The following is a 15498-nucleotide window of genomic DNA, read 5'->3' on the forward strand; positions in this document are numbered from 1 at the left end:
GCCTTTCTCTCCCAGGGTGCTGTATGGCAACAAGATCACGGACCTCCCCAAGGGTGTCTTCGGGGGACTTTTTGCCTTGCAGCTGCTGTAAGGCTCCAGTGGCTGCATGGGCTGCTTTTTGGGGACAAAAGGAAGCAGGGCTGAGGTCCCCAACACCCATGGTGCAGTGAAGGGAGTTCCCAGACTCACATCCTTCTCTCCCTGCCAGGCTTCTTAATGCCAACAAGATCAACTGCGTACGGGCTGACGCCTTCCAGGACCTGCAGAACCTCTCGCTGCTCTCGCTCTATGACAACAAGATCCAGAGCCTGGCCAAGGGCACCTTCACCTCCCTGCGGGCCATCCAGACCCTGTGAGTGCCTCTGATCAGTAACTCTGATGCCTGGACAGGCGAGCATCTGCAGGGGAAGCATCTTGACAGCTAGCCAGGGCTGGAGCTGGCGGTCACCCACTGTCCCTGGCAGTGTGTCACCCGCTGTCCCTGGCACAGGCACCTGGCCCAGAACCCCTTCATCTGCGACTGCAACCTGAAGTGGCTGGCAGATTTCCTCCGTGCCAACCCCGTGGAGACCAGCGGTGCCCGCTGTGCCAGCCCCCGCCGCCTGGCCAACAAGCGCATCGGCCAGATCAAGAGCAAGAAGTTTCGCTGCTCGGGTGAGAGCTGTCCCCATCCCTGTCATGGGTGCCCTGCGGCACGGCTGTCCTCAGCCCTGCCCCAGCCTGGTGTCCGTGTGCTCAGAGTGCTGACGTGCTTTTCTTTCCCCAGCCAAAGAGCAGTATTTCATCCCAGGTGAGCAGAGGAACCACGGGCATGTGTGCATGGATGTGTGCATGGTTCCCACAGGCTGCCTGTGGGGGTTGTTGTGCCAGGGCCCACAGGCCCACCCTGCATTTCCCATCATTTCTGATTGCTGAGTTCCCAGGTGCCACAGTAAAAGAAGCGCTAGGTACCAGATGCAGCATCTCCCATCATGCTGTTACCTGGATGGTCACAGAGGCATCCCCAGGGTCCAGCTCCAGTTGCAAGAGGGTGGTGGACAGTGCTGTGTCCCTTGTACCCAGGACAAATATCCCTGCACATAAGCTGCTTTGGGCATGAAGAAGAGTAATACGTGCACAGGGGCTGTGATGAGGGGAGCTGGAGAAGAGACTGAGACCAGCTGGGGGTGTGGGAGGATCAGAGGAAGAGAGGGCAGGTGCAGCCCCCCATGCCTCTGCCCTTGGGCGCCCATGCTGCCCTATCCATCATGCAGGGACAGAGGATTACCATCTGAACAGTGAGTGCAACAGTGATGTGATCTGCCCCCCAAAGTGCCGCTGTGAATCAGGTGTGGTCGAGTGCTCCAACCTGAAACTCACCAAGATCCCAGATCGCATCCCGCAGTCCACGGCTGAGCTGTAAGAGTCTCCTCTCTGCCGCGCTGCTTTCCCTTCTACAGCAGGAGCATTGCTGGCTCTAGGATTTTGCTCAGTGTTTGAGCTGTGCCAGGCCCTTCACAGCCATCCCCTGAGCTCTTTTCCCTTCTGCCCACCCCAGGCGCTTGAACAACAATGAAATCTCTATCCTGGAGGCTACTGGCATCTTCAAGAAACTCCCACATCTGAAGAAAATGTGAGTTTCAGGCAGGCACAGCCCAGTCAGGAATACCTATGGTCTGGGAAGGCACATGGAGGTCTTGATACCAGGGCAGGCTGGGACATGAAGTGGAGGGCATGTCCCCACCTGAGGGTCCCTTGAGGGACTGGCATCACAGGGTGCTCAGTGGGACCTGTGTGAGGCAGGATTCAAGATGACATCGGGGAAGAGACCCCATCCCAGTTTTCCCCTCTTCACAGCAACCTCAGCAACAACAAGGTATCGGAGATTGAGGATGGGGCATTCGAGGGGGCATCCTCTGTGAATGAGCTGCACCTCACTGTCAACCAGCTGGAGTCGGTGCGGAGTGGCATGTTCAGGGGCCTGGATGGGCTGAGGACACTGTGAGTCCCACCTCCCTTCCCCATGATCACAGGGATGGGGACATCCCTACTCCTTGCCTCCCTGCCTTGTCCATGATCTGGGGCTGGTGCTGTCTGCATCACTGCAGAGCCAGCTCAGGAGTGCCTTGCCCATCAACTGGCTGTATCCAGAGCTGGAGGGGCAGGGGGTTGCTGCTCAGGGACTGGCTCAGGCTCATCCTGCTGCCCAGCAGTGAGGTGGGCAGAGCCTGAGCACTGCTGAGGTTGGTTTCCCCCATGGAGCCTGCCCAGGTTGTTAGGTGCTGTGGTTCCCTTTCCTCTGCAGGATGCTGAGGAACAACCGCATCAGCTGCATCCACAACGACAGCTTCACTGGGCTGCGCAACGTCCGCCTGCTCTCCCTGTATGACAACCAGATCAGCACCATTGCTCCGGGCGCCTTTGACACGCTGCAGTCCCTTTCCACACTGTATGTCCCAGGCCCGGGGAGGGGGATGCTTCCAGGCTGTCCACATCACATCAGAGGACTGCAGGATGTCCCCTTGCCTGGTGGCTGTTCAGGTGATACCCTTTTGCTCCTTTCTGTGTGCAGGAACCTGCTTGCCAACCCTTTCAACTGCAACTGCCAGCTGGCCTGGCTGGGGGACTGGCTGCGCAAGAGGAAGATCGTGACAGGGAACCCTCGGTGCCAAAACCCCGACTTCCTCCGGCAGATCCCTCTCCAAGACGTGGCTTTCCCTGACTTCAGGTGTGAGGAAGGTAACTCACTGGCCCCATGGCGCTGGGAGTGAGGGGAGACCGGGCTGCTCCTCACAGGATGATACCATGCTCCCTGTCCCAGCACCATCCCTGCTCCCAGGATGTGCCATGTGGCAAGCCAGTAGCTCAGGGGCCCCCTTAGTGCTCTCCCCTAATGATGCATGAGTTTCCCGTCCTGGTACCCAGCCCTTGGGGCTGCACTGAAATACCCACAGGAGGATCTAAAGCCAGGAGAGGAGTTTGCACCCACTGCACCACGTGACTTTTGTATGTAGGCAGGTCTGTGCTGACAAGTGCTGTGCCCTGGATGCTGGCAGGAGCAGATGTGTAGGCAAAGCCCACTGGGATTCATCCTGCTCCTTCCCTCCCTCCCTCCCTCCCTTCTCAGTCTTGCACATGCGCTGGAGCTGGGCAGATGGAGCAGACGGGGAGTGTGCGTGGGGAGAAAAACCTTTTTTTATAATTTTTTTTTTTTTAAATTTAGAGCAGCTTTTGAGCCCTCTGGAAAATATTTACAAACAAATCATCCTTTCTTCTGCTTTCCCTCCTCCACCGCGTCAAATACTGAAGGGTTGCATCCTGCGCCTTTCCTAGCGGTGCCAGATAGCATACGGTTATCCCAGGGATGCCTCTCCCACAGGATCCCAGAGCCACGGAAGGGAAGGGGAGCAGTGCCGGCTCCTCTGGCTGCTTGGCACAGTATCCGCTCCCTCTAGCCTGTGTCTGGGAGATGGGTGAAGGAGGTTGTTTTAGGAGGTTTTGCAGGGCTGAGCCCCTTCTTCTGCACCCTTATCTCTGCTGTCCTTGGAACTGTATTTTTGTTTGAAAATGGTGAAAATCAGAGCAGCCTTGAGCTGTCTGGTTGTATCCACGCTGGTGGGACAGACAGTTTCTGGGCACAGGAATGATTCCTGCACTGATGTCTCTCAGCTGTGCTGAGGCTGTTGCCTGCAACAAACTGCTTTGGGGGCAAGGAAGCATGGTTGGCATGGGAAGGGAGCCATCCTAGGGAGGTACAAGGCGTTGACTCTGGCCTCACACAATGCCCAAGGACTGGACCACAGTGACTTTGTGGCTTTCTGTGCCCGATATAGGTAAGGAGGAGACCACCTGCATCCCTCGGCCCCAGTGCCCACAAGAGTGCACCTGCCTTGACACCGTTGTCCGCTGCAGCAACAAGCATCTCAAGGCCTTGCCCAAGGGGATCCCCAAGAATGTCACAGAGCTGTGAGTGGTGGCCAAGTGCTCAAACTGTCCCTGCAACCGCCATCAACTTTGCAGTTCTGAATGCGGGGACTTTGCTTTGGGGTTGCAGGGCAGAGATACTCCTTCCCACACCTTCATCCTGGCCTGGTAGTGGGAGCAGGACCCTCACCCATCCAAGGGACCCTGTTCAGCCCCAGCACCAGCAAGGGGCTCAGCAAGAGCCTCTCTGCTGACTCAGGGATACCAAGGGTGATGTGCAAGGGGTGTTGTCACAGCAGCTTGGTCCCTGCTTTTTGACTTTTGGGAGGGTCAGCGAGGGACAGCCACTCCCTGCAGCTGCATTCCCCACACAGCCATGCAGCCCAGGACTCTCTGGTTCCCAGCAGCCTGCCATCAGTGGCAGGGACAGGGACACCCTGGCACCTCCCTGGCCCCTCCCTGCCATCCCTCTTACCACAGCTGCAGAGATATCATCCCTGCACATCCAGGCCCCGCCCCAAGCACACAGGCAAAGGGATGTGGTTTGCCTGGGGTCAGGGAGACAACCAAGCAGCTGTACCAGATCTGGATGCGCAGGCTCCACGATGCCCATCGCTGCAAAAGGGGCTCTGTACCCATTTGAGATGGGGGACGGCAGCAAGTCCTGTGTGTAGGGGGTGCAGGCACTGATTGTGCACAAACATATGCACACCACCCCCACACACCCCTCCACTGTCTTGCACACCCCTCCTCTCTCTACATCCTCCGCTCTCTCTCTCACATGCCTTGGGAATGGTTATGGCCTCCCACGCTCACATCAGATGTGTAAAAGCGGCACATGGCTGTCTACACTTGCACACGTAGGCTGCTGGGAGACTGTCCCCAGGGAACCTGCATGCAAAGCCCCTGGGTGTGCTAATGCACTCATGCTAACTGTCCTGCCAGCCTGTGAGTCCATGCAAGTCCCCCACCCATAGTGGTGCTGGGAGGGAGGTGATGCTGGAGATGCTTCTTGCAGCCCGAAGTCCACGGTGGTGGTGCACAAGAGGAAGAGGGGGCAGAGGGAGTGATCTCCTGCTTCTCAGCCACCCCAAGATGCTCTTGTTCTCCTTTGCAGCTACCTGGATGGGAACCAGTTCACTCAGGTCCCAGGGCAGCTCTCTACCTTCAAGTACCTGCAGCTTGTGTAAGTAGCAGGAGCCCAGGCAGGCGGGGCACTGCTGGGACCTGTGGGTGAGAACAGGGGCTCTTACCATGGTGCGTGATCCTGAGGAGGGGCCTGGCAGCATGCAGGGACCCCTGACATCCCTCTGTGACTCCCCTCTGCTCTGGAACACAGCTGTCTGACAGTGATGCTCAGCTCCTGGGTGCTCACCACCTGTGCTGGTGCCAGGCATGGGGCAGAGGTGGGACAGTGGCATTGCTGCCATCACCCTGTGTGACAGCCCTGCTGCTCCCTTGGAGGCTATGTCGTGCTGCTGTTTGCACCCTCTTGCAGCTGAGCAGGTGGGGGAGCAGTGAGAGGGGACAGGGCCCAGCTGGCTCCAATCCCTGGGGTTTGTGTTTTCCAGCGATCTGAGCAACAACAAGATCAGCTCCCTGAGCAACTCCTCCTTCACCAACATGAGCCAGCTCACCACCCTGTAAGTGCAGTCCTTGCAGCATACCACACCGGGATACAGCCCAGCCGAGCTGCAGGGGGCTATTCTTAGGGAACCCCAAAGACTGGAGGGTGCTGGGGACACCAGGGTCTCACCCTTCTTCCTGGCTGAAGCTGTGGTTTGAGTTGGAGTTCATGCAGGGGCAGCATGTAGCCCAGGGTCTGTTTCTTGCTAGACACACAGCTGGTTTGCCTTCTTCCCTCCTGCAGGATCCTCAGCTACAACTCCTTGCAGTGCATCCCTCCACAGGCCTTCGAGGGCCTCCGTTCCCTCCGGCTGCTGTAAGTACCTGCCTGTAGCCAAGCTCACAGCCCTGCTTGGCCCTTTCTCTGCTGCTGCCTGTGTCCCTTATGCCCCCTTGGAGCTGGGTGCAGGCAGGCAGGCAGGGTACAGGCTGCAGGAGGAACACAGCAGGGTTTGAGAGCCCTTCAGAGCAGACAGTGCATTTGCAACAGTGACAGTGTGGTGGGGTCCAGCTCTGCAACACACACGTGGACCTGTGAGACGGGGGCAGCTCAACTGGTCACAGTTCTTGCTGCCCACCCTGGAGCCATGGGCATTACAGGACCCTCTGTTCTCTGCAGGTCTCTCCATGGCAATGACATCTCCAGCCTCCCCGAGGGCATCTTTGCAGATGTCACCTCTCTGTCTCACCTGTGAGTATCTCCCACTCCGCAGGGCTCAGGGCTGGACCCAGGCTCAGGAGACTTCTGAAAACTAGGCTGAGCCTGGCTTCCGTGGAGGGTGAGCTGCCTCCTGCCCTCTTCTCTGGGCTGGCACTTGTGACATCATTTGTTGGGTAGTGTTGTGACCTGCTTCCCTCCCCATGCTTGGGCTCAGGACCAGGTGTGCAGCTGAGCCTCCTGGTACTGCTGGGATGGCCCTATGATCTCAGCTGGGTGACGTGTGGGGTCCTTCCCCAATCCACTAGGTCTCTGGGGCCCCCCAACATGTGAGTCAAGCCATGCAAAATGGTGACATGGCTGTGGGTTGGCTGGGGCTACTCTGACCCACACCAGCATGTTGTTAGTCTTCTGCCAGCACACTTCCCTGCAACAGCTCCCTGCAAATCTGTCAAGTGTCCTCCTGCCAGTGGTGGTGTTTCAGCCCCTCTTTAAGGTAGCCTGTGCCTCAGGACCACTGCTCTGTACCCACCACCTGGGAATGTGGTTCAGCTTTGCTCACAGTGTCTATTTGGTCCCCTCCCTGTCTCTGCTAAGCTGTTCCCACCTGCCTACCAGTGGCCAGTCCTGCTCTTGTCGTCCTGGGGGTCTCAGACTATTCTTTCAGTCTACAAGGAGCATCTTGACTTCCAGTCCTGACCTCCCTGTGTTTTTGGGGAGCAGCACTGCTCGCTCTGCTGTGATTTCCCTTGCCTGTGCTGCCTTTGCCACTTCCAGCTGGCACTACCAGTTCCCACAGGCAGAGCTGTGTCACCAGCCAGCGCTGTGGGTGCTGTAGGACTGGGTTCTCCTTCCTTCATCACAGATGTTGGTCACACCAGCCCTCCACCACCGCTGACCTTTGCAGTCAAGGAGGATGCAAAGGGGCATCCAACCCCTCAACCTCCCATGTCATCTGCTGCTTCCCTGACCTTCTCTGCTGTGGAGCAGAGCAACCCTCCCTTCTCCTCAACCTTTCCCAGAGCAATTCTCTCATCTCCCCTGATGCTGTCTACATGAGCTCCAGCCACAACCCACTGCTTATCCCCATCAGCCTGCTCCTGTGTCCCTGTCTTGCATGCTTGTGCAGCAGAGCCCAGGTTGGCCCTGCAGCTCCCATACAGGTCCTGTTGTTTCTGCACAGCCCCAAGATGCTTTGCCCAGTTTGCTGCTCCAGGCAGCTTTGTATGTGTGCTGCAGAAGGACTGCTAAGGATTTCTGTATGGGCAGTGGAGGAAAGCCCCAAGGCAGAGAACGGGGCACCACATGGGCTGTGGGGCTGTCAGTAGGGTGGTCTAACTGAGCAATATTGTGGGGCTGTGTGTCCCCGTCCTCCCACCATGAGCAGCACCTCTGGTGGGTCCAGAAACGGAAGAGCACTGGTTCCCCCATCATGTGGCAGCCCAGCCTAGTGCTGCAGTTGTGCCCAATCCCAAGGTCTCTAAGTGCAGTGCCCTCCATGGGGCAGTGGGTGCAGTTTTGCCCTTCTCCTCTTGCAGAGCCATCGGCGCCAATCCCCTGTACTGCAGCTGCAACCTGCGCTGGCTCTCCAGCTGGGTCAAGACAGGGTACAAGGAGCCAGGCATCGCCCGCTGCGCTGGGCCCCCCGACATGGAAGGCAAACTGCTGCTTACCACCCCTGCCAAGAAGTTTGAGTGCCAAGGTAAGAGGAACCCATGCTGTCCATCCATGCCCCCCTCTGTCACAGGGAACTGGGCTGCCTCCTGCCCCTTGCCCAGCAGAGCAGTGCTTGAGTCTGGATGGCTCCAGGATTTCAACCGTTGAGCTACTTTGTGGATGAGAGGGACCAGGATGCTTCCATCCTCTTACCTGGCTGGTGGCACATCCCTAGTGACTGAGCAAACTGGTGGCTGTCCCATTTATTGATGCACAGTCACAGCTGAGGCTCTGCCCCCCACATCAGTGATCACAAAAGGACACGTCCCCATCACTCCCTGCACTGATGGTCATCTCCGTGCCTTCCATCCCACAGGCCCACCCTCCCTGAGTGTCCAGGCCAAGTGCAATCCCTGCCTCTCCAGCCCCTGCCAGAACCAGGGCACCTGCCACAATGACCCCCTCAGCTTCTACCGCTGCACCTGCCCCAGCGGCTACAAGGTACCCTAGTCCCAGGGGTCCCCGTTGCACGGGGACATGTCCCTGCAGAGGGCAAGGGAGCAGAGTAGGGGCTTTGCCATGCCCCTGGGGCTTGTGTCTGTCGGACCATCTGCCCTCCCTGTCTGCCCCAATGTCCCACTGAGTCTGACGGGGCAGGGAGAGCTGGGCAAGGTGTCGTGGCACCCTCCTCGCTCCCACCTCTCCATCCTTCCCCAGGGCAGGGACTGCGAGGTGCCACTCAGTGGCTGCTCCTCCAACCCCTGCGCCAATGGGGGGACCTGCCAGCCTGAGGAGGGGGAAGGAGCTGGGTTCAGGTGAGTGCTGGACAGGAAGCCATGAAAGGTAGGTGTTTGGGCAGCAGCATGGAGAGTTCTGATACTTCCTTCCCCTCCTGCGTGCTCCCTTGGGCATATAGTTGGGATATTGGATTCAAATGGTAGCTCCAGCCCATGCTGTCTGGCTCCACTTCCCCATGGCCCTCATCCCTTCAGGCTCCTGAGCCAAGGTCATGACAGAGAAAGGGGGTCCCATCACTACAGGAGGCATGGGGAGGTAAAGGGTAGTGGGATTTCTGGCTGGGACTGGTTTCTGTTGTCCTGGGATCACTGCTGCTCCCTTCGAGGCTGCCTTGTCCCCACATAACCCTCACTGCCCTGAATGCTTCACGCCTTTCCGGGAACTGGGATGTAATTAGGAGCTGAAAACAGATGGCAGGCCGGGGGTGAGGAGGTGGACTGCACAGCCAGCCCGTTGTTGTGGCAACTCAGCATCCTTGGGCAGGCTGTGCTGCCACCCACCCCTGCACCCAGTGTTTGACAGGAGGACACCAAACCCAGCTCTTGTCATGGATGTGTGCTCTGCACCAAGGTCCTGTACTGGGTATTTTGGGGGAACCACCCCCAAACGCTCCATTTCCTTTTCCCCCTTGACACTCCCCCTGCCCTGTGGCAGGTGCCTGTGCCCAGAAGGCTTCGAGGGCCTGACCTGCCGCGCCACCAGCAACCCCTGCAAGGAGCACATCTGTGAGAATGGAGGCTCCTGTGTGCCCAGTGCCACCAACTACACCTGCCTTTGTCCTGCCCACTACACAGGTACCTGCAATGGGGGCTAGCCATCCCCAAATCACACAGACCTGGCAGGGGAATGTGCCCAGTACTACCTTCCCACCCATGAGGCTAATAGCAACTCTGCCTGCTGTCCCAGTGCCCATCACCATGGCCTCTGGGCTCAGCTGTCCCGAGTTTGGGTACACCCTGCTGAACCCTCACACCCTGGGATGCCCACAGTGCCTGGCTCAGGCAGGAGCTGCCTCCAGTGGTGCAGAGCCCTGTGCTTGTAGGGTGGAAGCCGCAGGCTTGGCAGCTCCCTGCCTTGAGCTGAGCCCCGCAGGTGTTCTCTGTGTCCTGCAGGGACTGGGGCTGCCCCTCTGTCCCTGGAGCTGATGGGCATCCCCTCTTCTGCCTTGCAGGGGAATTCTGTGAGCAGCCACCTGATTTCTGCTCATCTGAGCTCAACCCATGCCAGCACGACTCCACATGCATTTCTACTAGCCAGGGGCCCAGGTGAGCCTCCTCTCCCTAAACCACATTTCCTGGCTGTGTGAGAGTGGGTATATTTACTTTCGGGGGGCTGCATCTCACAGGCTGGCGAGGGGGCATGGGGAGGGGGATGCCAGGAGGAGCAGTCCATCGTTGCGGGGAGAATGAAGGGGCAGCCCTGAACCCCCTGCCTGCCCCAGGTGTGCGTGTGCCCCTGGCTACGTGGGGAGCAACTGCAGCGAGGACTTCGATGACTGCCAAGACCACCGGTGCCAGAACAACGCCCGCTGCCTGGACGAGGTGAACGGCTACTCCTGCCTCTGCACTGAGGGCTACAGGTATCACCAGGAAGACAAGGGACGCCTGGGATAGAGGGGATGGTTATGTGTCACTGTGCAGGAGGGACAGGTCCTGGCTACCAAGTCCATCCATCCATCCCTCTCAGTGTGAAAGGAAGGAGTGGGGCTGGAAGCATGTGTCTCTGTGAATGGAAGCTGGGCAGGGAGCCAGCATCCCTGGGTAGGGATCCCAGGGCACAGCTCAGCATCTAGGCATCCCTCTGATGCCAGTGCCTGGAGAGCCTCCCCAGGGACCCCAAATCCAGGGGGTGCTGTTAGAGCCCTATGGGGCAGTGGGCAGGGTGTAGGGCGCATTCCCAGCCCCCTGCCCAGCAGCACCCTTGGCCCCACAGTGGCCAGCTCTGCGAGATGCCGCCCCACACCGCTGGCCAGTCTGGTCTCTGTGAGCGAGCCGAGTGCCAAAATGGGGCCCCGTGTGTGGAGCGCGGTGCCCGTGCCCTTTGCCAGTGTCTGCCTGGCTTCGGTGGCCCCAAGTGTGAGAAGCTGCTGAGCGTCAACTTCGTGGACCGTGACACGTACCTGCAGTTCACTGACCTGCAGGACTGGCCGCGGGCCAACATCACCCTTCAGGTGAGGGCAGGGGAGGCGTGAGGACATCAGAGGGGGTTGGCATTGGGGATGCTGCCCCAGGGATGTGGGCTCCCACCTCTCCTTCTGACAGGTCTCCACAGCTGAAGGCAATGGCATCCTGCTGTATAACGGTGACAGTGACCACATGGCTGTGGAGCTGTACCAGGGCCATGTCAGGGTCAGCTATGACCCTGGCACCCACCCCAGCTCAGCCATCTACAGGTACCTGCCACCCCTTCCCTGCTCGTTGGGGACCACTGCCCCTATTGCACAGGCTTGGGGCATCCCTGGTGACCCAGCCATCCCCCCAGTGCCGAGACCATCAATGATGGGCAGTTCCACACCGTGGAGCTGGTGACCTTCGACCAGATGGTGAACCTCTCCATTGATGGTGGCAGCCCCATGACCATGGACAACTCAGGGAAGCACTACACACTGAACAGTGAGGCTCCTCTCTATGTGGGAGGTGAGACAGGGATCAGGGGAGCAGTGGAGGGCGTGGAGAGCGTCCGGGTGCGCTGATGGTCCTGCTCTCCCCAGGAATGCCTGTGGATGTCAACTCAGCTGCCTTCCGCCTCTGGCAGCTCCTCAATGGCACCAGCTTCCACGGATGCATCCGCAACCTCTACATCAACAACGAGCTGCAGGACTTCACCAAGACGCGGATGACACCGGGGGTGGTGCCAGGCTGCGAGCCCTGCCGCAAGCTCTACTGCCTGCATGGCATCTGCCAGCCCGCCGGCGCCCAGGGCCCCGTCTGCCACTGTGAGCCCGGCTGGGACGGGCCCCACTGTGACCAGCCCCGTGGTGGCCCCTGCCAGGGGCACAAGTGAGTGCCCCCACCCCACTGGCTGCCCTGCAGCAATGGTTCTGTCCTCTTGGCTGTCCCACAGTGACCCATCTTCCCCACTGGCTGTCCTGAAGCAATAGCACAGCCCCACTGGCTGTCCAACAGCTGTGGCCCTCACCCACCGGCTGCCTCACAGAGACATGCCTGCCCTATTTGGTCTTTGGCTGCGCCAGTTCATTGGTGACCCCACCATAACTGAGCTGCTCCATTGACTCATTGGCTGTGGTTTGCCCATTGGCTGCCTCACCACAATTCCCTTGTGAGTGGCAATGAGCCCATCAGCTCATTGCCACCCTCTTCCTCACTCGCTTCTCCACTACACTACTAAATCATTTGCTCACTGGCTGCTCCTTCCTCTTGGCTGCCCCACCCACACCTCCCAGTGGCTGTCCACCACCCTCCCCTGTGCCATCACAGTGGTGCTGTGCCAAGGCACTGCCATGCTGTGTCACTGGCACCACGTTGTGTCAGGGCTGTTCTGTGCTGGTGGTGTTGTGCCAGAACCACACCGGCGCTGTGCCACCATGGCTGTGCCGTACCAGTGCCATGCTGTGGCAGTGCTGTGCTGGTCCCAGTGCAATAGTGTGCCAGTGCTGTGCTGGTGCTGAGCCATGCCATGCTCACTGCTGATGGGCTATGCACGCTGGTGCCATGCCATGCCATGCTGGCAGGTCCTGACAGCACCAAATGCCCACAGGTGCGTGCATGGGCTGTGCCTGCCCCTCGATGCCCTCTCCTATAGCTGCCAGTGCCATGAAGGCTACCAGGGCGCCCTCTGCAACCAGCCTGCTGAGCCACCTGACCCCTGCCACCACCAGCCGTGCATCCACGGCCACTGCCACCTCACCCCAGGTGGCCAGCCTACCTGCGAGTGCCATGATGGCTACACCGGAGCCCTCTGTGACCAAGGTAGGTGCTGAGGATGTGGGTGTCCAAGGAGGGCAGCCCCACACCACGACACCAGGCTAAGCATTGCTGTCCCACTGTCCCACAGAGCCAGAGTGCCGTGGGGAGCCAGTGCGGGACTACCACCAGGTGCAGCGGGGCTATGCCATCTGCCAGACAACGCGGCCGGTGGCCTGGGTGGAATGCCGGGGGACCTGCGGTGGCCCTGACGCCGGTTGCTGCACTGGACTGCGGCTCCGGCGCAGGAAATATGCCTTTGAGTGCAGCAACGGTGCAACCTTCGTGGAGGAGGTGGAGAAGCCCAGCAAGTGCGGCTGCAGCCAGTGCCTGTGAGCAGCCACCAGCCCTGCAGAGCTGAGGGGCTGCCAGGGAGACCCCCCAGAGCCAAGGACCTCACTTTGCCCTGCGGGCATGGTGCTGCTCTCTGGGTGTTCCGAACTGCAGCTGCATCCAAGGAGCCCGGCAGAGGGTAGAGCTGGTACATCTAGAAAGTTGGGAAAGAAAAAGAAAAAAAAAAAAAAAGGAAAAGAAAAAAAAACCCACAAACAAAGCAAATGTGTAGATAGAGAATTTTTTTAAGAACTGCAGCTACAGAGATGTGTGGATACAGCGTGAGCACCCTGCCCAGCTGCCCCTGCCCTCTCCTTGCGGCACTGTGCCTCCCTGCCAGCACAACCCCACAGCCATGGAGGGCAGTGCCTGCGTCCCCTGCGTGTTCCCTCCCTGGCAACCCTGTCCCTTGCATCCAGCCAAGAGATCTGAGGCCTTTTCCAACACCTGGGACTGGAGGAGAGGGGCCTGACATGGCAGAGCCCTGTGAGCCATGGCAAGCTGTGACTCGCAGAGGGCTGCATGGTGTAGCCAGCATCCTGTAGTCCTGGTGAGCCCAGAGCCTGTTTTCCCATCCTCTCCTCTAGCAGCCCTGGTCTCCCTGCTAAGGAACTGCTATTGTCCTGATAGCAGCTGCACCAAGCAGTTCCCTGGTATGGTGGCCAGGGTGCTGGAGCCCAGAGTGCCCTAAATAATGTCACAAGCTCCATGGCCACAGCCTGACCATCTGATGGCACCCCAGGTCTGTGCATGCCAGCTGGGCTCAGCAGGGCACAGGGCCTGCACGGTCCAGCCCACTCTGATCACATCAGGGCCATGCTGGTGGAGCAGGACAAGGCACATTGGCAGTGCCAGGCACACTGAGTGGGGGACAGGCAGCAGTGTGCAAATGTCCCTGGGGGTCTCAGTGCCAACCTGCCCTGTGCCATGGGGACCAGCACTGTACCATTCATGTGGAGAGGGCTCAGCCAGAGGGCTCTGCTCAGAGGTGGGAGCCATGTGAGCAGCACAGGAGGCCCTTTCTTCCTGGCTCTGCCCTGGGGGAGTGGGTCTGCAGCTGGGCAAAGGTGCCCCATGTCCCAGTGACCGAGCCCGCAGGAGCAGGAGGCCACTGGGACAGCCAGGGTGCGAGTTTGCCATGTTCATCACTGGGACCTCAGCCTTGTGGGTGCCAGGGCCAGTTGAAGAGACTGAAGATGTCCAAGCCTGCAAACCTGGAGCCAACACCACTGCCAGGGAAGGACCCACCAGCTCTTGGACTCAAGTATCCACGCCTGGGCAGCACCTCTCCAAAGCCCATGGTGTCAGGGGATATGCTGGGCTGGAGTGGGAGCAGAGGCACATGGGGAGCTCATGCCAGGGTGCTGCACACACCTGACATCCACAGCAGTATCACCTGTCTGACTGTGGGGGCCAAGGATGGTGGGGGCCTGACCTGGGACACTGCACATGGCTGGACACTGAAGCTCCACATCACTCAGGTGGACAGACTTATCCCAGGGCTGCAGCCCTCCACACCGCTCCAGCATTTTGGCTTCAGGTCCACACTGCCAGCTGCAGCCGGGCTCCGGGTATCTCCATCAGACACACCCAGCTGTCAGTGCTCTCACCGTTCCTCCTCACCACTGGTATCCAGGACGTTCCCACCACCACGGGGATGTGTTTCTGCCACCAATGCCCTCTCCAGGGGAGCTCCTCTGCCGCACAGAGGAGCCGGGACGCGTCTCATTTTGCCTGTGGCCCGGCTGGGGCTTGGTTGTGTTGTGTTTCTGTTCTTGCTGTACGCTAACCGCTAAAGTATCTCTTTATACAGAATACTTACAGATTCTAATATATATTTGTATTTCATTTTGTTATAGTATTTTTATATGTTTGGGGTCAACAAATGATGTTTTCTTTTTGTTTACAGATGCTACTGGGCAGGAAAATGACGGTGGCTTTGTTTGGCCCGTGGGGTTTGTGTGTGTCACTATTGAAGACGTTGGTTTGTACTAGGCTGGGGAGGGAGGCTCTGGGCATCCTTCTGCTGGTAGAGGCTGTATTGTTTTAGGAGATGTTTGGTATTGTCTATGTTGTCTTCCATGTGAACATGACATTTATTCATTCAGAGGCTTGGCCTCTTCTTTCCTGGAGGGGAGAAGGGGGCAGCTAGTGCTTGGGAGCTGCTGGGTGTGTGAGGAGGTGACACAAGCTGGAAAGAGTTGATCCTGCCATGGGGGATGATTTGCTACTCCTGGAGCAGCCCTGGCCACTGCTTCTGGCCAGAGTGTGACCCACATGGTGGAGGGACGTGCAGCCGGGGTTATCCATGCAACGCCTTGCAAAGGGAGTCACTGCATGAGGCAGTGTGAGAAGCTGTAGGGCCAGTGCCTGCTGTGTGGATGGAATGGCTACAGGCTACAGGGGAAACTGGGCACATGTAGTTCTCTGGGGACAGGGAGGGGGGTCCTTGGTAGCAGTCCCCAGGAACACAGAGAGGTTGCACTGTTGGTGCCACAAACATAATCTTCCACAGCTCAGGCACCGGTGTGGGAGCACTGAAATCCCACATGGGCGTTTATATCCCCCCTCCAGAGGGAGGGGGTCACACTTGGAGGGTGC

The 15498-nt window shown here is 58.9% G+C and overlaps 1 protein-coding gene across 1 annotated transcript in view; it reads left to right on the top strand.

Annotated features, from left to right (window-relative positions):
• SLIT1 (slit guidance ligand 1) overlaps positions 1-15006 on the top strand; it is a 61888-nt gene extending 46882 nt beyond the window's left edge. The window contains exons 12-37 of the mRNA XM_027648134.1: positions 16-87; positions 209-352; positions 491-654; positions 767-790; positions 1254-1398; positions 1538-1612; positions 1837-1980; positions 2285-2428; positions 2552-2718; positions 3813-3945; positions 5021-5089; positions 5475-5546; positions 5774-5845; positions 6149-6220; positions 7726-7889; positions 8220-8344; positions 8561-8658; positions 9296-9435; positions 9813-9906; positions 10083-10220; positions 10574-10811; positions 10903-11033; positions 11123-11277; positions 11352-11640; positions 12359-12570; positions 12656-15006. Of these exons, the coding sequence (XP_027503935.1) occupies positions 16-87; positions 209-352; positions 491-654; positions 767-790; positions 1254-1398; positions 1538-1612; positions 1837-1980; positions 2285-2428; positions 2552-2718; positions 3813-3945; positions 5021-5089; positions 5475-5546; positions 5774-5845; positions 6149-6220; positions 7726-7889; positions 8220-8344; positions 8561-8658; positions 9296-9435; positions 9813-9906; positions 10083-10220; positions 10574-10811; positions 10903-11033; positions 11123-11277; positions 11352-11640; positions 12359-12570; positions 12656-12900 (3526 nt within the window). The 3' untranslated portion in view covers positions 12901-15006. The remainder of the gene's footprint in view (positions 1-15; positions 88-208; positions 353-490; positions 655-766; positions 791-1253; positions 1399-1537; positions 1613-1836; positions 1981-2284; positions 2429-2551; positions 2719-3812; positions 3946-5020; positions 5090-5474; positions 5547-5773; positions 5846-6148; positions 6221-7725; positions 7890-8219; positions 8345-8560; positions 8659-9295; positions 9436-9812; positions 9907-10082; positions 10221-10573; positions 10812-10902; positions 11034-11122; positions 11278-11351; positions 11641-12358; positions 12571-12655) is intronic.
• Positions 15007-15498: the final 492 nt, after the last annotated feature.

The sequence above is a fragment of the Corapipo altera genome, unplaced genomic scaffold (genome assembly GCF_003945725.1).
Source record: "Corapipo altera isolate COAL_440 unplaced genomic scaffold, ASM394572v1 56, whole genome shotgun sequence".
In the NCBI taxonomy this organism is placed as follows: domain Eukaryota; kingdom Metazoa; phylum Chordata; class Aves; order Passeriformes; family Pipridae; genus Corapipo; species Corapipo altera.